Here is a 21972-nt window from a genome sequence, read left to right as displayed (position 1 = left end):
AAAGAGGGACGGTTTGAAGCCATCCGCACATCTCTACCGCTACTCATCCACAATCCATGTAGCCGATCCTCCGGGACCCAACAATACCTACCCTTTTCTTCTCCATTTTGCAATTTGCGAATACAACGGCGCGCCAAAAGACCGCACAATTGCCGTCAACATGGTCTCATCACATCCATTGGCAATCACAAAATACCTGAATGCCTCAGCATCTCAAATGAGCCGTGGATCCGTCCATTATCCGTGATATTCGTCAAGGAACGTTCTACGGACCACAACAACGTTATCAACAAATGATAGACCTCCCAACCAGCAGAGCACAGATTGCTTCCGGGTCGCCGGTGTCCATCAGCGGGCCGTTGGCTAACGTCGTTGTCAAACAGTCCAGCACACTCGGTGTGTGTGGGTAGATGGAGCAGGTTTACTGGCAAGTCTATGGTTCTAATAGTCATGGTCAGCAAGATTTGACCCTGTAGCCGTGCTCATCGCCTTCTCACCCAAGATTTCGCCTAATGTTGACTTTGGCCTTGTCAGCCAATCATGACTTCTATTGCCCCCCAAGGTCAGGACGACGATATCTTTCATACTACGAACCCAGATTGGGCTCTAGTGTCTTCTGTAATCATACAGACTGGCTACGGAATATTACTCACGGAACAATTCATGGCGACAACCGGCGATGTGCTTCACCAGCTCCCCGCCTTCGTTTCAAACACCATTTCCAATCGCGCCAAGTTGTTACCTAGTATGCCAGCCCGCATCCTAGTGTTACATGGTGTCGTCCTACATCCAATTCTTTAATATCCCCAGAGAACCGCGATTGGGGAAGGAATCGGCTCTGTTGGGTTTCAGGCCCTCAGTTTCGGTACCTCTACAGCAATCCCGGACCTGGCTCGTCCCATGGTATTAGGCCTGGAGGTAGTACACCGCTCTTCGCACAGCCTGCTATTCAAATGTTCGTCATTGTTGGAGTCTTGCAAAGTTGCATGGCATCTCAGTTACTCAAGAGGTCCAACCTTACGGATATAGCTGTTCTTTACTTTCCTTGACTCGTTCATCAAAGCCGGACTATAGCGGCAATGAGAACCAACATTTTGGCCCTGTTCCATCGTGGATGTAAAACCGGCATTTCTGTGGAGAAGGCAATCGAGCAAGCTATTTCATAGTAGGCCAATATATGAAGCCTGACGAGTTGACGACTGCGGATAGGACTGCGAATAATACACCGTGGAACCTCGTCTAAGCGAATTTTCCCCTCAGAGCCCTACCAAGACTCTCTCACTCTCGACAGGGAGTCCACGTCGATGGGAGCACAGATGGAAACTCTCGGCACGATCAACCATTCTGACAGCTCAGTTGCCTTTGCTAACGACGAAACGTCAGCCTCCTCGTCGTCTCGATCTCAATCAAGTGCAAGCATCCACACGGCTCTCCATGGCCGCTACGGGAGCCGTCGGCATCCCTCTTGTTCCTCGAGTAATCATGGCGAGCGCCTTGCGACATTAGAATATTGCAACAGAGACCCTTTAGCCTAGAAGGTCAGAAAGTGGAACCACAATCCACTGATGCGCTCGCTAAGAAAAACCCATGTTCGTTCTTCAACAGCTTGTCAGCGTTGAAGTTTGGCAACTGGCCCCAATGCTACGCTGTCAACATCACCCAATTTGTTGATTGCAACGCTCTCATTCAATTCTAGTCTCTGGGGGGGACTCCTTTCAGCTCAACTCGATTCAAACCCAGCATTCAGTTCACGACATATCCACCCAGCACGTTCCCAATCGTTCGATTGTACGGATACAGTAGATGGCTCATCCAGCCCCCTCGCCCAATGGTCGATAGATGCAGGCATCATATCCCGACTACAAGCTTTCGACATGGGACCCGCCAGCCCTCTCGTCAACCGCTCAAATTCCTAGAATTCCACGGACGCGGGCGGGATGCCGCAGGGGACCGCGTAATCCTCGGCCTCCCAGATGCGTTGTCCCTTGCGAAACTCGAGCATTCCCAGCGCTGGTCGTCCATGGACACTCCTGGCCTTTCCCCCAATCATACGTCCACTTTTGGGCATTCACATTGCCGATCACGCTGGGTTCACTTCCCTTCCCCTTGGAAACTTTGGACGGTTTGCTCAAGGGACGGACAACCTCGCGTCGCATGAATCCAAGCAACGGCGACAGCACATGGCGTTACGGGATGCTCGAATGAGGAAACGTGGCAATCGCCGACTCCAACCATGACAGGGGCAATCACTGCACGTCCACAGTGTCATCGGTGAACCGTCAGCTATAATTGACTTGTTTCCAATTACTCGGGCCAGCCGCCCATATTCAGCCGGGCCGACCAGATCTATTGCTACCCAGTATGTTAGTCAAAGGGGCTGCGGCTGCTTCTGCGAGTTCCGGAGAGCCGCGTCCAAGGATTAGCACGGCCGTCTCTCATGCGGCCGGCCCTCCCACCTCCAAAATTTCAACGCCGCCGCCCGCCCGGCAGCCCGTGGGCTTATTCTCCGAAGTTGCATTCTCCCCCCCCCCTCCTCCCGGACGGGATCCCCTTTTCACAGCAACAGTCGGAGTCGCCGCACGTCATGCGATTCCCGACCTCGCCGCAGCTCCAATGCAAGACGGAGGCTGCCTTTACACAAACGTGGCTGAGTGTCAACCTTGTGATAAAGACACATGCGGGAAGATATTACTATATCAAGACATAGTCTCCAAGAAAGGGGGAGCTTTGCTTGCTGGAACATCCCTCACGACCCAATATCCTCCTCTGGGCTCAGAAAAAAAAAATGGTTGCTCTACTGTGCACAGCTACGTCTGCTGAACCAAAAACCCATCAAACAGAGTTTCTCTGACAGGTCTCCCCGCGTCGTCCGCGCCCCCTTGCCGGACATGACATGGCCTGACAAGTGAGATGGTCTTAGTCAACCTGACGCAGGCATACTTACTCTTTCTCTACGTTCAAGCCAGGCCCCCGTTCCGTCCCATGTTCCCCCTTCCCCGAAGACAATGATTGCAGATGTCATGGAGGAACACCCGCTGTGCTTGAGCATCCGCGTCCAAGAGCCATGGACCCAAAGACGTACGCACGCCCTCATGCTTTGGCAGGTCGGCACGTCCATCAGTGCAAGTCATCTAGATGCGCCGCTGCACACTCAGCCTAAACCAGGCCTAGACCTGAACCAGGCCTGACCTGACCTTACCTCATCCTCCTACTTATTTTCTGTCTCAAGCGGAACGACAAGTTTGGCCCAGCCACGTCTCACTCCCCTCCATCAAAAAAATACCAGCTGCCCCCCCCCCCTTCCCTACCACGCCAAATAATGAACGAACCTCGCGCCGGTGTCGGGCAAACCCCCCTTCTGAACCGGCCCGAGGAACTTTGTCCCCAGACTCGGGCATCCGGGTGACCGCGAAGTGAGCATAAGACCGGTTTGTCCAAAGAAAGGAACCCAGTAGGGCTTCGAGAACAGAGGGACCGCATAACATAACGATAGAAACTGGGGTTTTATCAGAATAGAATATGATGTATGTTGGTACAGTACACAGCTTATGCCGAGCAGCTATAAAGAAGGCATACAAGAAGAAGGCTTCCAAGATGTAAATTACGCAGAACCCAAAACAAGAACCTCGCCTTCGCCTACAAGCTCGGCCCTCAGTATCCCTTTCCTTGCCTAGCCCTTTTAAGCAAACAATAGAAACTCCATTTTCACTTTTTTGTCGAGGTCAATGAGGTATTAACCACCAAGCCACCCACACCTCCCGACGCCGTTCCAACTCCTGCAGCGAGGCTCCATCTCTTGGAAATAGTTCCATATCGTGCACTGGTATTTAAGCTCCGACGCTGCTCTCTCGTTGGTGCTTCGCGATATAGTACGTGATGAGGTTCTTCGGGTCATCCTTGGCACCTTTGATAAGCTCCCAGAACGGCGCATCCCCAATCCGCGCGTGCAGAGCAACGCAGAGTTGCACGGCGCCCATGCGAACACCAGAATCCGTTGACTCGAGACAGCGGCCAGCAAGGCCGGCAAGCTGTGCGAGCTCGTTGTCCGAGGGCGTGAAGCCAGTACGCTTGTCGAGAAGCTCCTTAAGAACATGCAGACCTGTAGCGAGACAGCGGCTGCCTTCAATCGTAGTGTCCTGTTTGCTTTGCAGAAGCTTGGTCATGACCACAACGATCTCGGGTGGGTCTCCGAGAGCTACGAGCTCTTCTGCGAGAAGCTCAAGACCGCTGACGATGCGAGTGCGTGAGTCGTATGCGCTGCGCGTTGACACGAGAGACTCGAGCCCTTGTGAGACGTGCGGCTGGAAGTTGTCCCGTTCCTTCTTAAGCAAAAGCTTGATCGTCGCGAGGATCTGTGCCTTGACATCCTGAACCCTCTCCGGCGCGAGGGTTTCTAGAGGTGACTCGAGATATTCAAATAGCCCTCGAAGCAGCGCCTCGAACTTCTCATCCGTGAAAACAGCCTTGTTGTCTCTGATGATTGATTGTAGCTTCCTGAAGCCGTGGACGTCCAGAGACTTCGCCTTGACCCTCGTTACACCGCTGTCGAGCAGTCTCGACGTCTGACGGGCTTTTTCGGGAGTCTCGGGAGTGCCGTTAGCCTCAAATCCGTTGCTCAGCGCTGGCGCAGCAACCTCGTTTACGGGCTTGTCTTCCAGAACGGGAGTGGTGATATCCGGGTTGGCAGTTGTACCGTCATCAACGAAGGGGTCCTCGAACACCTTGAGTCCATTCGTTGGCGCCGGCTCCGGTTCTGCCTTAGCCATCTCCTCTATAACAGGAGAGGGGGCTAATCCTCCCGCCGCAGCCTCGGCAGGTGCTTCCATGGCCTCCTCTGCCGACGCCTCTTCGGTCTCGGCCGCTGGAACTTCGGATGATGTCTCGGTTGAAGCTTCAACAGCAACCTCATCTTCTGGTTCTGCCAAAGATTGCTCGGCAGGTTCCGGAGTAGGCTCAGAAGATGCTTGTGCTGGCTCGGTCTGGGGCAAAGGAATCTCCGCCGCAACCTCCGCAGGCGCATCTGCCTCAAAGTCTGGTACTGTCGGCTCCTCTGTCGCGGCTCTTTGGCGTCGATCCAAAGTTGGAGGCGACTTCAAGCTCCCGAGGCTCGGCACCACTAGTGTGAGATCTTCGTTGTCCCTGGACGGGCTACTCGTCGGGACCGTGGTCTGCATCCTCTTGGGCTTTGCAGGACTTGTGCGGGGCGAGTCGCGAGGGGAAGAAACAGATTTCGAGAGGGTTGACTTGGCGCCGGGTGAGGCATGAGATGTTGCAGCACGGGGCCTACTTTGGGCTCTCCGTGGGGAGGCCTCTGTCTTCGGCCTCGTTGTAGTGCTCCTAGACTTCGGATTTTCGGGACTAGATGCCTCGGCGGAGGGTCCATCATGCGTGCGTACTGAGTAGGGTCCCGCCGTCGCGGGTCGCGCCGCCATTTCTGGCCTTCTCTTGGTCGGTCTCATGGGGCGGACAGACATGCCTCCTGAGGCTGTCGGCTTAGCGGACGGCGCTGGGCCGCTCGACGAGCTGGACGCCGCTTGTTGTGGTCGAGCGGGAGACAGATTGGCCATTGCAGAGCCAGGGCGAGGCGGCAACTTTTGTGATGCTGCCATCGTCGCCTTCTTCTGTGCCATCATGGTCTCACGCAAGGTCGGCTTTCCAGTGCCCATCGTGCTCTTTGACAGGCCCAGGCCTGGTCTGGCGCGCGTGGCCTCGACTTCCCTCTTAGGGGCGTTGGGGTTGTTGGGGTCCTTGTCGAGGAGCTTCTGCGCAGTCGGTTCCAGCGTGTCTTTGAGCCTGTTTTTTCTGTCAGCAAGACGCATGACACATCGAGGCACCCTCAACTTACATATCTGCTCTAGGTGGCCAGATTCTGGCAAACACCCAAAAGGTGGCACGCATGCGCTCTCTTACGCCCGGATTCGCGTCGTTGAGCCCCTTTTTGATGCATTTCTCGACAAGATCTAGTCCGCCGCCGTGCTCAATGTGACTCTTGTGGTGGGCTTCCTTGGTCAGGATCGTCTTGAGCCATCCGGTGGCATACGTTCTGGGCTGGACATTCTTGTCCTGGCATGCACCCCAGATATGCTGCATGATGCGCGAATTGTAGGTGACTTTGCCGATGATGATGTTGACTGTGGTATCTGCCTGCTGGGAAGCAATCTTCTTCGTTGCCGCGGCGAGTTTGATGAAGGTCTGCATAAGAAGCTCCACCAAAGGATCCATGCCGGGGCCAAAGGTCATGGCGATATCCTGTACCAGGTTGCAGCCTTCCTTCGAAAGACTGGTCCGTAGCGAGGTGATGGCCTTGATGATTCCGTCGAGTAGTCCCTTCAAACCCAGCAGGAAGGCGTCGGGAAAGTCTTGGGGGACGTTGCCGGCAATCAGCCTGCGCAACTTTGTCATGCTCTCTTCGCGCTTCAGCCAGTTTTGCTCCGACTCCCTGCCCTCAAAATACGTCATCATTTCCCTAAAAATATCGTCTAACTCGCGCTGGGTGTTGGCATATGACGGCTCGACCTCGCTTCGCGTTTCGGGGGCTGGAGTGACGGGGCGTTCGCTCGCAACGGAAGATACACTCGCGGCGAGCTTTGGTCGTGGGGCAGGTGCGGGAGCGTCGAGGCCTGGAGTCTTTGGTCGATCGGCTGCCGTGGGCGCAAGCTCTTTCACAATGGCTTGTTCAATGGCGGGGCGAACATTGAAGTTCTTTAGCTGTCTCTTGAGGTCGGACTTGGCCGCGTTGGGGGCATTCCTGCATTATATCAGTCAGCGCAAATTATGCGGTTGAACCCGCGTCCAGAAGACATACCGAAACAGCTCGATGACAGTGCTCTTAGCGACGTCGCGCACCATGCCATCAGCGTCCTCGAGCAACTCCATGAGAGTCGGGACGTAGGCGCGAAACTGAGTGCCGTGCTCCTGGTGCATGTACAACAGCCAGTGCATGCTGGCCTCCTTTGCCCTCGGGTTCTTACCAACCATGGCAACATTCTTGACGGAGCGCTCAACGTCCATGGGGGCGGCCGTGTAGATGGTGGTCAGTGCCTGCGATGCGAGGCTTCTGAACTTATCCTTGGGGTCGCCGAGCTTGTCAATGACCAGGGGAAGTGTGTGTTTCGCATCCTTGGCAATGTACTTTGGCTCCTGTCTCGATAGTCTTGTCAGGAGGTGGTTGAGGGCTGTGAAGCCGGCGTTGACGAGGACAGCGTGCGGCGAGGTAGAGGCGGTACGGAGGCCGTCGAAAACTTGTGGTACGAGAACATCGGGGACGTTGTGCTGCTTGATGCCGGACTTGATGCCGGTGACGTGCTGGACCTTTTGATCGACGCTGGCCTCGCTGCGGAGGATCTTCAGCAGGTCGTCGACCTGTTCTTCGGTGATTTTTTCCGCCATTCCCTGCAAAACGAGGGTTGGGTTCGAGGTGGGTTGTGCCTGGTGCGAGTAGATGGCAGTGTCAGCAGTTGTCTGTTTGTATCGTCGTCGTCGTCATCACAAAGGAAGCTTGGACGAATGGGGCGGTTTGCGCGCGGGCGGGTAGGTAGCCAGTCAGGACAGACGAGCGACGGGGAGGTCGACGATGAGCGATGGCATGAATCGTTTAGCGCACCGGGGGGGAGGGGAGGGGGGTGTATGATATCGGTTGAAACTGGTAGGGCAGAGGAAAATAGCTTACAACTTTGTGCAAATATGCCTTGGGAAGCGAATAGCAACACGGAGGAATATCCCAGTGCGAAGAATGTGACAGATTGGGGCCGGGTTGCGCAGGTGGCAGCAGTGGCAGAATGGAGATGGGCAAAATGGGGTTGTTGTTTATGGATGTGGTTGACGTTCTCGAAACCAAACACAACAAAGGGGCATCGCAGGTTGTCCCGTGCACCAGCAGCACCCAGCATTAGCAAGCCCCAGCCCAGGCGACCATTGGCTGGGGGTTCCGCTCCTGCGGTGCTGCGGGACGCTAAGAGAAGCCGCGCTAGGTCCCTTATCCGCTTATCGTGGGAGGGCCCGGAGCAGTGAGGTGAGGGGGGCGGCCACGGGGCCCGGACCCTTACCCCTGCAGCCGCGGGGGAGGCACGTTCCCACTCAAGCACCTACGCACCTTAAGGTAGGTCCCCCGATCGGGAGCTCCAGTTGCCTGTCACGCTGCATCTTACGGCGTATGGAACAGGGTCCTCCGTCAAAATGATGTGGGCTCGTGGAATTCCTGTTTTCCTTCCCTCGTTCACCTCAGACATAAAAGGAGGAGCGTTTCCTATTTCCATACAACCTCTAGAAACCGAGATCGTGATATGAATTGTACGAGGAGTACTGGCGTGCATACAACGAGTATCCGCTTCCGCATGCAACCACTCACCTCGGGCGTTGAAACTCGAACAAAGTACCTGCATCCCATTACATCAATCGCCCTTGCCTAACCACCACTACCTCACGCTACCGTACCTTACCAGGTACTCACGAAACCAAGGTACTAGGTAGCTCCAACAAGTACCTTACCTAACCTCAAACTATCCGGATCCGTAGGGCGCATCATCTCGAGCTACTGCCTCCCCTCAAAACCCCCCTCGCGGGACGCTTTCCCACAGATGGTCCTCCCACCAAACACCACGCCCAACCCCGATCCCATCACCATCTTCCTCCCAGCAATGTCTTCTGCCGCCCGAGAATCGACCCCATCCTCCGTGGCACCTGGCCCGGCCCCGCCGCCCCCGGCCGCCACCCCGCTCCCCGTCCACCTCAAATCATCACCATCATCAGATCAGCAACCGCTAGTCCCCGCCGCCGGTTCCGCCAGCACTCACCCCCGTCCCGTCCCGGACTTTGCCCTCCCCAAGCTCCGCCTCGAGATCCGCGACCTCAACGACCCGGCCGCAGCCCACTTCCTCTCCGCCGTGAACGCCAGCACCGCCCTCGCGACCGCCGTCCGCTCCGTCCTCACCCTCCTCTACGAGTCCCCCTCCAACCACACAACCCACGTCCCGCCAACCCGTTCCGTCACCCTCATCCTCCGCCCCATGGGCGGCGTCGCCTACACCACGGGCTCCGACCTTGACGACGACCACAAGGAAATCCACTTCTCCATGTCCTACATCGCCGGCATCCCCGCCGACCGCCGCACCGCCGAGATCATGGGCGTCCTCACCCACGAAATGGTCCACTGCTTCCAGTACAACGCCCACGGAACCTGCCCGGGCGGGCTGATCGAGGGCATCGCCGACTGGGTCCGCCTCAACGCCGACTTGAGCCCGCCCCATTGGAAGCGCGACGCCACCGGGAACTGGGACGGCGGCTACCAGCATACGGGCTACTTCCTCGACTACCTCGAGGGCCGCTTTGGCAAGGGCACCGTGCGGAGGATCAACGAGAAGCTTCGTACCCAGCGCTACAAAGAGAAGGAGTTCTGGACCGAGATCGTGGGTAGGCCTGTCGAGCAGCTGTGGAAGGATTACGGCGACAAGATGAAGGAGGAGGAGACTGTGATTGTGAACAAGGACGACATATCAGACGACGATGTCAGATTGGGGAGGATCCGAGCTGCCGACGAGGTTCCACAGTGAGTAGCTGATTCACTACCACACTAGCGTAGACGCGGAGATACACTGCCTGTCATTTTTGGAGTTTGTCAACTTGATCGCCATGGACGCGGCGCTTTGGGATGGTCTCTCAGAACGCAGACTGTCAGGGAAGACACGGGATCACGGGGAAATGCATTAGAAATTAAAGTTTTGAGTTCAATTCATGTGCCTATCCGCCCAAAATCTATGAGTGCCCTGTTTCCCAGTCCTGTTGATCCTTTTGCGCCTTGCCCTGCTATCTCCCGTCGCCGTGCTTTGAGCGAGCTTACTGAATCGATTGTGATATACCAAAGAAAATTTGACGAGAAACCGCGCTTATGCGTGGACACGGGCCTGCGCAGTTTCGCTGCGAGTCTCGCTCTCACTGACGACGCTTCCAACTTCGGACCAGCTCGCGGGAGTCATCATACCCTCGCTCTCGCTCAGCACGTCGTAGTAACGGCTGTTGTCGCCAGCCCTAGACGAAACGGCGTCGTTGGCGACGTCCTCGCCGGAGCCAGCGAGAGATGCCGAGTCCGTGGGGGTGAGTTCGCCCTCGCTAACGAGCTCGGGCTCGGACATGGGTACGGGAGGCGACATGGGAAGCGGTGAGTAAAAGTTGGAGGGGCTGGACCCTTGTGCCCAGGCTTGGATGGAGGCATAGGCTTCTTCGCGGTTCTCTTGGCCGGCAGTCATGTACTCGTCAGCACCTAGCTCGCGGTCGAGAGTCGTGGACTTTTCAGACTGGGAAGAAGCTTCAGAGACATCGACGAGAGGGGGCATTTGGGCAATGGTGGCGGCAATGTCTCGGGGGCGTTCGTCGGCGTCGCGGGTGGTGGCGCTGTAAATGTCTGATACGGCCTCGTCGTGGGCGGGGGACAGGGAGCTGGGCTCTTCCATGACTGGCTCTTCCATGACTGGCTCTTCCATGACTGGCAAATCTTCCTGATCGATCTGGTGCTCGTCAGCGAAAGGGTTGGCGTAAAGTGAAGCGTTGAGGCCGCGGACACCCTCGGGACGGCGTCGAACAAGCCCCTCGTCGTTGTAGGTGGTTGCGCCCGTGTTGTAAACGAAAGATCCCTTCTCGCCACTCTTGTCCTCGTGCAAAAAGTCGTCGAAAGATCTGCCCCGCGCTGGGCCTGGCGGTGGCAGCTCCCGCGATCCGGATTCTTGGGCTTCGATTCTCTCCTTCTCCTTCTTAGCCAAGGCCACGGCATTCCAGTAGAGAATCTCCTCGCGCTGGCGGCGGCGGGTCTCGTCATCGGCGTCGACTCCGGCTTCAGTCCCTCCACGGGACTCTAGGAAACCCTGGGCGTCCTCGGGTCGGTTGAACATGGGCGGGCGGTCGTTGGGCTCGAAACCCTCGCCCAAAGAATGTAAGGCCATGGCGATGCGTCTCCGGACATCGTTGGCATATCGCTGAAGTTCTGGCGACTCGTAGATGGCAATAGCAGCTGCAACGGCAACAGACACAGCAATAATGCCGGCTGAAGCCAGGGCACCGTTGTTAACACCAGGCATCGTCAAGCGTCGAGGCAGTCAAGAGTTGTAGGGAATGAAATGGCGAGAGACAGTGAGGCAGTAGGGAGCGAAACAGGTTGGTTGCAACTTTGCAAGAAGATAAAAGTACAGATGAAATAGCAACCCAAAGTACGAAACTGTCAAGCTCTAAATTGGCCACGCGCCCGAACAAGTTGGGATTGCGTGGTCCTGGAGGCCATTTGCCACAGGCCTGACCACCTCAGGCAAGCAACGTGATTCGCAAGAGCGCTGACGCGGGGTAGTGTAGGTAGGTACGTGTATCCGTAGTGTAGGCTCCGAAGGAATAGCAGAACAGCAGATCGTCGGGCGGTGTTTGGGGATGCGGGCATGGGGGATTCGGGGGGATTTCCATCCATTGGAGACGGAGGGGCGGTACATGGAAGCGAGAGGCGGCGACAAGGGGATGGTTGTACAAATGAATGTCACTGACCTTTGGCGGCGATTGGCACAGGCATTTCGAGCAACCTCTGATCAACAGGCCAAAAGCACTTTCGAAAATAAAGTATTGACCAGAGGTTGTAGATGCGAAAAGAAAGAGTGAAAAGGTAGGTAAGGTAGGTAGGCGAGGGAAGTGGGAGGACTCGGAGCAAAGTCAAAGGAAGGGAAGGGAAGAAAGAGGGTGTAAGTGAGAGGGTGCGTTGCGTTGCGTTGCGTTGCGGCAGGCTGGCGACTTAGATACCTCTCAACAACGGTACCTTTCTTACCTTTTCTCTCCTTAGCTTTTTCCTTCAACGGTGCGGGTTCTCTTGGGGGGGGTTGCGTATTCCCTTACCGCAGTTCGAGCTCCCTCTCACTCCATATGGACCTTGGTAGGCATGCCGCTGCCGTCAGGTACCTTGAGATAGGTCGGCAGGACAGGAGGCCTTGGAAGTACCTTGACGAGCGCTCTCGGTGGCACCTTACCGCTATTCTTCCAGACCGAGTACTTCTTCTGCCCTCACAAAGTCGGGTCCAGGGCTGCCGCAATGGAAGGGGGAAGGCCAGGAACGTCCAACCAATAGCCCGCTGCTGCTTGACCATACTTGGCGGGGGATCCCTGGACGTGACTTGCGTAGGGGGCGTCCGAATGGCTTAGCACCGATAAGATGGTGACAGTTGGACTTTGCACTTTGGTAGGCCTCGTGGTCCGCCGCCTTGCCGCGAGACAGGCATGGACACTATTGTCCGAGTCCGCGGCGTGCGGTCAAACGTTCAACGAGTCACCCACCGCTTTGCCAGAGAGCCTGGACTTAGAGGAGGGCAGAGGGGCGCTTGCGCGTGCTTGATGGGTCTTAGGTTGGTTCATGTTTGGGGGGCGCCGTCGCATGGCAATCCAGGCACCCACTCACGTCGCTTGACTCCCTGAGGGACCTGACAGGTTGCACTTATTGCCACCCACCGCATGCTCCATTACCTACCTCCTGCCAGACCATCCAGCTGCGCCCGGCTGAAGGAAGCATGGCCTCGTTTATTGTCTCCCAGCCAAGCTGGACGAGAAGACTCCAGTTTGCGGCATCCTTCCGTCGGTATCGCGAGACTGCCATCCGCGGCGCGAACATCCCGCTGTTGATCGCCGAGTGATGAGCAATCTTGTCAGAGAATGGCACTTGCATTAGTCGAGATCGAGACGCGCATGTCCCACATAAATCTGGCGGGGGTTGAGAGCCAAATCACCCGCGTGACTCGCTAACGCAAGGTCGGTGTGCAAGCAACGCTCGTCACGATAACACGCTCTTGTACTTCATGCAATAGTTTGTTGAGTAGGTACCTAGGGCGTTGAGAGGATATCTTCGATGAATACGTTTTTCAAGAGCCACCCTCCCTTTGATCAAGCCGTTTTTGGTGTTCCGCAGCTATACAGAGTGGTCATCATCCACTCATGCAAGATGAATGCATCAAGCTGGAAGATGAGGGTTTCAGTCATTCTTTTGATGGACGTCAGTATGCCTTTAGAGTGAGATATCTTACTATGCAATTGTTAGTGTGCTTGCTTTCGCAATTGAGGCATGGTGCTGCCGCTCACCGGCCGCGGGGTGCCACCGAATCCAGATATAGAAGGACCACTTTGTAGAAGTACAGCATGTCGGCTCCGGCAACTGTTCGGCCCCGCTCCGATTGTGATTCCGGTTTTCGTACAGCCTTGTCGGCAGAGCGGTCCAACGGCCCACCCGATTGCAACACCACGGCCACATCAAGGATGCAAGGTCCAAGACATGTCAGTCTTCCTTGATCCAACCCTGAACGCAGGCACCGACCTAGTCGCCCTGCCGATAGTTGATCAGCGACAATCTGGCGTGTTTCCTTGGCCGTAATCCACCGCCCTCAATAAGACCAGTGTAAGTGCATGCTAAGGCCATATCTCACAACTACAAACTGGAATTCTCAATTTTCTTGCTGATAAATACTGTCGAAGATTACAGCTCAGTAGCACCAGGCGAACTCCAACGATCTCCTTAGACGAGGACGCCAAGTAGTAACATTAGACTGACCAAGCCAGCAAGTAGATGTGTCTGGCTGCAAGATCACTGCGCTTAAGTTGCCAGATAATGCAAAGGTAAGATGCGAAACAACCAGCATTCCACATGTAAGCTTTCAGGATGTTGGTTTTCAACATGAGGGGCAATCACCGGTTTTTGGGAGAGGTTGTGAAAAGACGATCAACTTGGCAACGGACATGAAGTAACCTTATGAACCCAAGTAGTCGCCTTCATGAATGTATTGACCGGAAGTATACAGAATGTTGTTTAGGGAGTTCGATGGTTGCATATCGTCCAATAGCACTTATACAAATACGAGTGTTCCTCACCGCCGAGATACACCAGGGTGTCTGCATCTTCATACATACCTGATATATATGTACAGACTGGTACGAGTTCGCTGTCAACATGATAGTCGACGGATGGCTGTAAAGAAACTCAAAAGACAAGAAAAAAGTCGGCACCATTCCCCGTATTTATCGTGACCTCCAGGACGATCTAGGAAACTCGCTCTATTTGGTTGTATCTGATCGTTAATAAGACTTGAATTACTATGTGTATATCTATAGAGACTATTTCTTACGCAATCTTTGAAAGCCAAAGTTAAGACACATCGTCCTATTCACTGATGGGACGAGAACGAAAAGCATGTAGTGGAGATTCGAGTCCACCGCCATTCACAATGCCGAAGTGATCTGACCGATCCAAGTAGTCTGACAAGGTATCGTAGGCCGACTGGCCTCTGACGATTCCGGCAGACCAGATTTTATATTTCTCTGCTACCAACTTGGCTGTATTTCTACCTTACCTGTTCATACTTCCATCCAGTAAATTATGAGCTGCCCTTCGCTGCTCTAGACAGCATGAACCACCTAGTGAACATCGGGCTCGGAACTATTTGAGCGTGCGATAGTATAAATACGCCGCAGAAATCTAAAAAGGCTAGTTTGCTTGAGGTTATTCGTGATGTTTGAGGTGAGGTATCAACGAGTGGCAAAACCCAACGTGGGTGGGTCCACCACATATGACTATCGTGAACCCACCAAAACTTCAAAAACATACAACACCAGGTATTCGCTGGTCGTCACCGACCCAACTACTAATCCGGCCCTCATTGGCTTATCTATGGGAGAGCGGACGGGATCCCGAGTTTTCCAATGGGTATGGTCGTATGTGATGTCCTGAGCCTGGAAAAGAGACGATATCGTGAGATCCGGCGAAATTAAAATGGATATTCTCCTCGATTGTAACACAGATAGCCGTGAGAAGGGAGTATCTCTCAGACCGGAAGCCAGTCTATGTTCCAACTGAGATCGAATGTCCTTCACTTGAGTCGACAGTTGCTCTATGGGCCACTTAGTCAAAGCCTGCCCTCAACATCATCTCAAAGGAACAAAGACCTGAAAGACTTGCCCGCGAATCTGACGGCGGAAATACAGACTTTCGAACAATCAAAAAGGTCAATCTCGTATAAAAGTTAAAGAGCTCCCATCATCCCAACAAGAGATACTCGCCAGCTATGGAGGGGGGTTCGCCACAGTAATGATATGTCACCCATTGAACCCCCTTCAAGACCGACGACGGCCTGAAATCGTCTCATGTGGCTACAGTGCTCTGGAAAGGAATCTATTAAGTCAAGAAATCGGTCTCTGGAGCACAGTGTGCTTGGCAACTAACGTCTGACATTCTCTGGCATCCGACCTGCTAACTGCTGGGTACCAGACGAGCACTACTGAGAGTAGAAGGAGCTACAGGAGCGTCATATACGGGAAGACCTCGCCCACCGGACCACGGAGATATCTAGCAACCGGACGGCGAACGGCGATGGAAGCAACGGATCGCTTGAACGCCGTTCATACTCGGGCATAAGGACAGGCAAACCACGAAGTCGGCGGTCAAGCAAGACCGACACCGACAGACATAGGAATCAGTTGGCCGCCATTTCCTTCATTTGTTGTTCTAAGGTGTCCACCAGTCCTCGGGACCGACTCGGTGCTCTTCGGTGATGTACGCTAAGTTGGGAGCATCGGAGGCTCTCCAAGCTCGCCGCTCAGACGATGGGCTAATGTAGCCCTACAGGATACATGTACAACATGGCCACCCACGGCTCTAGCGGGCCAAGACTAGCTAGATCAAGAGAAACTTGTATAATGGCCAAATTGTGTCGTGAGATGACTGTTGCTTAGGAGCAGCTGACAGCCGTTGACTCCTAGCAGTCTGGTAGAGCTGTGCTCGGAAGAAAGCCGTCAACCCTCCGTCTGGATCAGGGTCCACCAGACGAGATCTACGGAGTCAATCTGGGTCAAGTCATTTGCCCTTCTCAATAATTCCATGTTGTCATGTATCGTATGTAGAATTTCCGTGGTCGGATCGGGATTCGCTCTCGCTGACTTTAGTCTCCGGAAGTGCCGGATGTTAGGCTACCCGCGGGAAAGGGTCCTTTTGATGGGTTCGATGGATCTGGTCAGCGAATGATGTACACAGTATGCGACTGAGAGTGAGATATAGTGAAAAAGAAGTTCATTATCCATCTAATTCCCGAAAAGAATAAGCAAAGAAGACAAAAATGTCAGCTGGGCTGCTCTGTACGCCAATATTTTCCAGACCTCCGTGCAAACCTTGCTTTCGCCCTTCGCCCTTTCGCTCCAATGCATACCGGCGTTTTGCCATATACGTGCTTCGAGTAATTTCTCAAAACTGGCACACCGGAGTTGACGGATAGCATGCCTCCGAGTATGGTGTTGTGGAGTTCAATGTCTTTGCCGTCGGCTCCGATCAGAGGCCGCATGTTGGTCCTCTAGGGTTTTCCTGTTCTTCCATGCGTCGTGCCTATGTAACGCCGTGATTGCGTCGTTTGAATAAGTGGCGGGATTTCACCACCCCATCCCGTGGCCGTATTTGGCCCCGGCCATCTTCGGGATCTTTCTTTCACTGCCCGACTTTCTCAGTTGAGAGAACTTGGTCGCTAGTGGGTGCTGCTGACGGTCGAAGCAGACGATGAGCTGGTCTGTGAGTCGGTAGAGTTTGTCCTCGTCGCCTTCGTGCGCTCGCTTGAGGACCGTGTTAGGGCGAACTGTCAGACATTCCAGAGATTGAGCACGGTTGCTTCACTCACTACGTAGAGCGGTCCTGGAGATGGCACTCATACTTGGCACTGCCAGTCTTGAACTGGAACCGGATGCCCTTGTTCTCCAGTACGGTCTGGAGGTGGCCCTTCTGAGCATCGGCGGAAGGCATGTTAAAGACGGGGGGGGAGATGCTCTAGGATGGTGTGTGTGAAATGAGGTTGGCTTTGAAGAGTTACGAATGGTGTAAGACGATCGCCAGAAGATACAGTAAGATACAGTTTGGAGAGAGACGACCGAGGCAGAGTGAAGGAAACAGCAGCTTAGTTTTATACTACAGAGCAAGGGCTATCGCAACACTAACACACCTGCCGAATTATCCAGAATTATTAGCCACCCGCTTAGACTCGCGACAGACACGCGCGGCAGAAAAGGCCCCAGCGATGGCGAACCTTGGGGGTTCGCCGATTCGGGGACGAAGATTATTACACGGAAGTGGTCCACCCCGCAAAGATCCACTGCTAAGGCAAGTAGGGCAAGGGAAGTCGATATGAGCGATATTCGAATTTGAGCTGGTGACTGGGAATGGCTGTCAATCCCGAGTTTAATCGCGAGGTGGTAGTCATTCATTCATTTAGCCTGCATGGTACCCAATATTGCTTAGCTGACGGACCACTCGGTCACAGTGTATCCCCATACTCATCTACATGCTCAAGTACCAAGCAACAACATATGGTCTTGGTTTTGAAAGGAGCCAGACCGGACTCCAAAGCATTGCTGTTGTCACCCATCTCATCTGTCTTCAGTAGTGTTCCAAGGCATGCGACGTTTTGTAACGGGCAAGTTGGTGTTCAAGGACCCCATTGGGATCGACACTTGGGTTTACGATATCAAAAAAGTATTACTCGGGCAAAGTATTACTCGGGCAAAGTACTACGTCGTACCGATTGCTGATTCTCATTCCTTCCTGAAGAATACACAATGCCTTACTGGGCCTTCTTTCTGGGGTAGCTAGCGATGGCCGAGCCCTTCCCGGTTGTCCCATTCGCATCCCGTGATAGCTCTGCAATCGCTCGTCTTCCGCTTGCCCTCTATATCGTAACACGGCAGTACCCTCGACTTGACTTTCATACTCTTACACATCCAACAGTCAATTATAGGCCGTCATTCTCTAAGCTTACGTTTCCTTTCCTTCTGAGTGCGACAAAGTACGCCTCTTTCGAGTCCTGTGAATGGGTCAGCGTCATTCCGCACACGATGTGGCTCTCTCATCATACACTGCGAGATGACTCTGGCTTCTCCCGAAAGACCTTGGCAAACAAGGTCTTCAACTTCTTTTCAAACTCTCTGTCCTCGGAACCTTGATAGAACTTGCAGACGAAATGCCCGCCGTTCTTGAGCGTATCATCGGCGAAATGCAGTGCTGCCCCGCACAGGTCCTTGGTTTCTCACCTCAGTAACTTGATAGATAGCATCAGGGAAAAGAGGAATACGTACCATACTTCCGGCGTGGTCTCGGAAGGCCATGCCGCTCGTGTTCATCATCCTATGATAGGGATTACTAAGACTGTTCACGCCGAATCCACTGGTCTGGTCCCAAGGTGCTGACATGTCACTCAACACAATCTGGTTCTTACGTCAGTCTGTAACGTCCTATAAGATCTCGAGGTGGGTGACGAGGGGAGAATGATGGGAAAGACTCACATCCACCAATCGACCCTTCTTGGCCTCCGATCCGTCCTTGACAGTACTTGGAGTTTCAGACGCTGCTCTCTCCATGTCGATGTAGCTCGGTTTCTCCTCAATGACTGTGGCTTCGCTGTCCACGGACGGGTCATCTTCATCGTTCTCTAGTTCTTCGTCTTCATCTGCTGGCGGCGAGATCTTCTTCCGGTGTCTGGCTCGCTCGAGATAGTCCTTAACCATGCCCTGGACATCGGGTGAAAGGAAGTTGCCTTGGATCGTTGAGACGCCCCTAGGTGGTTGTGCAGGTATGATGTCGATTCCCAGGACCTGGCCGTTGGGCTTCGTGAGCTCGACGGCAACCTGTTTTGGCGATGTTATACGTTCCGTTCCCCAAGGCGAATTTCTGCTTCTCAGGAAGTCTTTCTTAGAAGCTGACGTACCTGTGACCAACTCCCCGGAGCATACCCCTTCATCGCTTTCTCAGTCTCGTTGCCTCAACGGCTCTTGACAAGGACGTCAAGTCATTCTTAAAGACTCACCAGATCTACTACCGTCTGTCCCTTGCGGAATATTTTGTATTTGGCATCCATCTACGATTGTTGTTACCATGATATGCTCTGGAATGGATTCTACATAAGTTTTGATGGTTTCGTACCTCTAGGAGCTTGAACGCAGCCCGACTCTTGAGCCCCTGCACCTTGGCCTCGCGGGCAAAGAAGTCTTTACCCTGCCTCATCTTCCACCGCGAATTGGAAGAAGATGCGCGCATCTGCAAATTCCCAGGCAGGCTTATTCGACATTGCCTACATGTTGTAAATTTGCCAAAAGAGGCTTGACGCAGTGCAGCGCTCCACAGAGGGCGGTATGCTGCTTCTGACATTGTGTGGATGGATTGTGATGGTGGTGTTATAATAAGGTTGAGCGCCCTCTTAACATTTCTCATATGACACGACAAGAGTACAAGTCAGAGTGGGCAGAGTTGATCACGCTTGAGCGTTCAAAGTCGTTATGTCGCTCGATGTTCATGAAATGAATGATGAGAGACGTCGAAGGGAAGCTTCTGCAAATGAAGGTGAGCTGAGAATCCTGATTGGCCCAAGCTTCTCGGATGCGACCAGGGGTAGGGCACTCGCTCTTAAGGTGACCTCAGGTTTCGACGAGGTAATGGCTTAACTCCTCTAACCGTCCAACATCTCCTTAGGCACAACTCAAAGCCGTCAAAACGATGAATTACACGGATATTTGCACCAAGAATTATTGAAAAGGGCGAAAGTTTTGGTAGAATAGCAACCGCGTCGGGCCTCTTCATTGGGTGCTCGGAAAACCCCACCGTATCTTAACATAAACCTCACCGACTACCTAGCCAACCCTGAACGTAGAAACAACCGACCCAAAACGCCACCAATGCATTGCCTCTTTTGACTCCTTCCATTGAGCTGAAATCCCAAGGTAAAGCATTCTCCGCTTGAAAATACAATGATTCAAAGCCAATCACGCCAGGAAGCTAGCACCGACTCCCCTTCTGTCCTTCTTGAGCGGTGAGAATGACTTCTTGCCAAAAGCACCAGCATTCCTAACCATGCTAAGATGAGTCTTGCCGAGAGCTCTGCCGGCACCCATGCCGACCTTGCCAGGCCGCTTGGTAGCAGCGGGAGGCGCCTCGCCATCGTCATCATCGAAGAGTGTTGCCGTTTCACCGCCCAGCTTGCGCTTCTTCTTCTTGACTTCCTGCTCGCCCTTGCTAGCAGCGGCAACCTTTGCGGGAGCCAGATCCTCTGACTCATCATTGTCAGGCTCCTCCAGCACCTGCTCAAGAGGAGCATTTGACGGAATGTGAGGTTTGTTGACCGCGGCCGAGACCCCCTGCACAGGCATATTTGGCGATGTTTCCGTCAACGCCTTCTTTGGTCGGCCGCGGGGCTTCTTCGCTTCACCATCGTTCTTGGATTTCGGCTTTGCTTTCGTCGTCTTGGTGAGAGCAGGCTTTTCCGCGGACTCTTGATGCTCTTCAACCTCCTCCAATTGTTCCGGCGCATCCGCGGTCTCGACCTTGGCCCCAGCATCGATCTCGACCTCTTGCGAATGAGACTGGTGAGACAGAGGGATATAGCTGACGTCAGCTTCCTCGTCCTCTTCGGCGACGGCATCCTCGACATTGAGTGTCTTGGACTTGGCCAGGAAAGGAGTAATGGAGAACAGCGACTTCTCGCCTAGCATCGTCTGCTCAAGGCCCTTCTTCTTAGCAGGGCGCCTGCCGCGAGTGATGTCTTCTGGCGTGCCAAGGCTCATGTCGCTCATTGTGACCTCTTCAACTCTTCGCTTCTTGCCGGCCTGCGCCTTCACGCCTCCCGCACGCGCAGGAAGTTGAGCACTCGGTACCGCTGCTGGTCGAGCAACCAACTCTGCACGGACAGCCTTCAACTCTTCCTGAGCGTTGCGCAACTTGGACTTAACCGTGTCTAGGCGCTCTTCGAGCATCTCGTTTTGCGTCTGGACCTCAGACAGAGCCATTTCATGCTCCTTCCGTAGCTTTTCCCGCTCCCGTCTCTCGGCTGAAAGCATCTTCTCCATCTCGTGGATCTTTTGAGTCGACTCCTGTTCCGCCTTCTTGTTCTCTTGTCCAGCCTTTGCGGCTGAGACAGCAGCCTCAAGCTCTTCTTGCAATTGTTCCTTTTCACGCTTTTCCGTCGTCAGCTTCTTTTCGGCGTCCTTGAGTTTGCGCCGCAATTCGTCTTCGGTCGATTTATCACCCTCCGCTTGTGCTGTCTGCTGTTCCCGTGCTCGTTTCTCGGCAGCCAACTCTACTTCAGCCATATTCAGCTGACGCTCTAATTCCAGTTTCTCGGCGATGACGCTTTGTTGGTGGGCGACTTGCGATCGTAGATGCTCCAGTTCAGGCTTCATGGCGTTCACCTCCCGCGAGAGAGTAAGCTTTTCTGCAAGCACTTTCGTAGAATCTTGAGACAGGCTATTGAGGGATTCGAGTTCGGCCTGACACATTCGAAGTTAGGATAGTTCGTCGGGCATTGCCGAATCGGCGTTCACACCAACCTTGATGTGACCAAATTCCCTCTTCTGAGCCTTAAGCTGTGTGTCTTGGTCGCGATTTGTCGCCTTTAGTGATTCCAGATCACTGCGCGTTTGGTCGAACTTTTCGGACAACTGGTTGACTTGCGCTTCCCTTTCGGCAAGCTGCTCGCGTAATGTCGCATTCTCATCGAGAAGGACTTGTTTGGTGACCTTTTGTCTTCGCGTGTCTTCCTCCTTGACAATAAGCTGTGCTTTGTGAATGTGTTGCTGGTGTTTCATCTCGAGCTCGTGAGCCGCAGCGGCCCTCTATGTGAGTGGTGAGAAACATGCCATTACATACTGACCGACTACGGGACTTACCTCTTCCGAGTCCATGTTCCTGGTCTTGCAAGGCATAATGGCGGTGTTGTGCCGGTGCTTCTGCGCTGGAAGCGCGTCGACGCGTTGGATTAGTAGGCCCCTAAAGAGGTGTTGTGTTGCTTGAAGCCACGGTATTGTGGTTCAGAAGTCTTCTTTCACCACAATGCGCGACAGTATGGATGCCCGCGCGTAAATTGATTGAGGTTCGCGATGTCGATGTTCAGATGGTGGTGTGTTTGGGTTGACTTTGAAATGGAGTACCAATTGGCAAGGTAAACATGGTTCCCA

At 53.9% G+C, this 21972-nt stretch overlaps 7 protein-coding genes across 7 annotated transcripts; 2 read left to right on the top strand and 5 right to left on the bottom strand.

Moving 5' to 3' along the window:
• Positions 1–2259: 2259 nt before the first annotated feature.
• BDZ83DRAFT_85559 (uncharacterized protein) lies at positions 2260–2912 on the top strand. Its single transcript, XM_060515956.1, has one exon. The coding sequence runs from the start codon at positions 2362–2364 to the stop codon at positions 2818–2820; it is 459 nt and encodes a 152-aa protein (XP_060368927.1). The 5' UTR covers positions 2260–2361; the 3' UTR covers positions 2821–2912.
• A 915-nt stretch (positions 2913–3827) lies between these two features.
• BDZ83DRAFT_648226 (clasp N terminal-domain-containing protein) lies at positions 3828–7389 on the bottom strand (the record flags this gene model as incomplete). Its single annotated transcript, XM_060510161.1, has 3 exons — positions 3828–5793; positions 5846–6748; positions 6806–7389. The coding sequence occupies 3 exons, from the start codon at positions 7387–7389 to the stop codon at positions 3828–3830; spliced, it is 3453 nt and encodes a 1150-aa protein (XP_060368926.1).
• A 781-nt stretch (positions 7390–8170) lies between these two features.
• Positions 8171–9712, top strand: BDZ83DRAFT_607296 (plant basic secretory protein). The gene has a single exon (XM_060507419.1). It carries the CDS (start codon positions 8577–8579, stop codon positions 9546–9548), a length of 972 nt encoding a protein of 323 aa, XP_060368925.1. The 5' UTR covers positions 8171–8576; the 3' UTR covers positions 9549–9712.
• Position 9713: 1 nt separating this feature from the next.
• Positions 9714–11875, bottom strand: BDZ83DRAFT_607294 (uncharacterized protein). The gene is made up of 2 exons (XM_060507418.1): positions 11518–11875; positions 9714–11032 (listed from the first exon to the last, which is right to left on the bottom strand). The coding sequence occupies exons 1-2, from the start codon at positions 11540–11542 to the stop codon at positions 9882–9884; spliced, it is 1176 nt and encodes a 391-aa protein (XP_060368924.1). The 5' UTR covers positions 11543–11875; the 3' UTR covers positions 9714–9881.
• A 4633-nt stretch (positions 11876–16508) lies between these two features.
• BDZ83DRAFT_748680 (uncharacterized protein) lies at positions 16509–16780 on the bottom strand (the record flags this gene model as incomplete). The annotated part of the gene is made up of 2 exons (XM_060513653.1): positions 16509–16593; positions 16659–16780. 2 exons carry the CDS (start codon positions 16778–16780, stop codon positions 16509–16511), a joined length of 207 nt encoding a protein of 68 aa, XP_060368923.1.
• Positions 16781–17662: 882 nt separating this feature from the next.
• On the bottom strand, positions 17663–19449 carry BDZ83DRAFT_85479 (FtsJ-like methyltransferase). Its single transcript, XM_060515955.1, has 8 exons — positions 19428–19449; positions 18950–19354; positions 18834–18884; positions 18735–18761; positions 18313–18654; positions 18106–18234; positions 17886–18047; positions 17663–17834 (listed from the first exon to the last, which is right to left on the bottom strand). Exons 2-8 carry the CDS (start codon positions 19235–19237, stop codon positions 17763–17765), a joined length of 1071 nt encoding a protein of 356 aa, XP_060368922.1. The 5' UTR covers positions 19238–19354; positions 19428–19449; the 3' UTR covers positions 17663–17762.
• A 52-nt stretch (positions 19450–19501) lies between these two features.
• On the bottom strand, positions 19502–21919 carry BDZ83DRAFT_607276 (uncharacterized protein). The gene is made up of 3 exons (XM_060507417.1): positions 21685–21919; positions 21346–21630; positions 19502–21285 (listed from the first exon to the last, which is right to left on the bottom strand). The coding sequence occupies exons 1-3, from the start codon at positions 21718–21720 to the stop codon at positions 19786–19788; spliced, it is 1821 nt and encodes a 606-aa protein (XP_060368921.1). The 5' UTR covers positions 21721–21919; the 3' UTR covers positions 19502–19785.
• Positions 21920–21972: the final 53 nt, after the last annotated feature.

Source organism: Colletotrichum acutatum (assembly GCF_030867785.1).
Source record: "Colletotrichum acutatum strain CBS 112980 chromosome Unknown BDZ83scaffold_14, whole genome shotgun sequence".
Classification (NCBI taxonomy): domain Eukaryota; kingdom Fungi; phylum Ascomycota; class Sordariomycetes; order Glomerellales; family Glomerellaceae; genus Colletotrichum; species Colletotrichum acutatum.
This window is presented reverse-complemented; position numbering and strand designations above follow the sequence as displayed.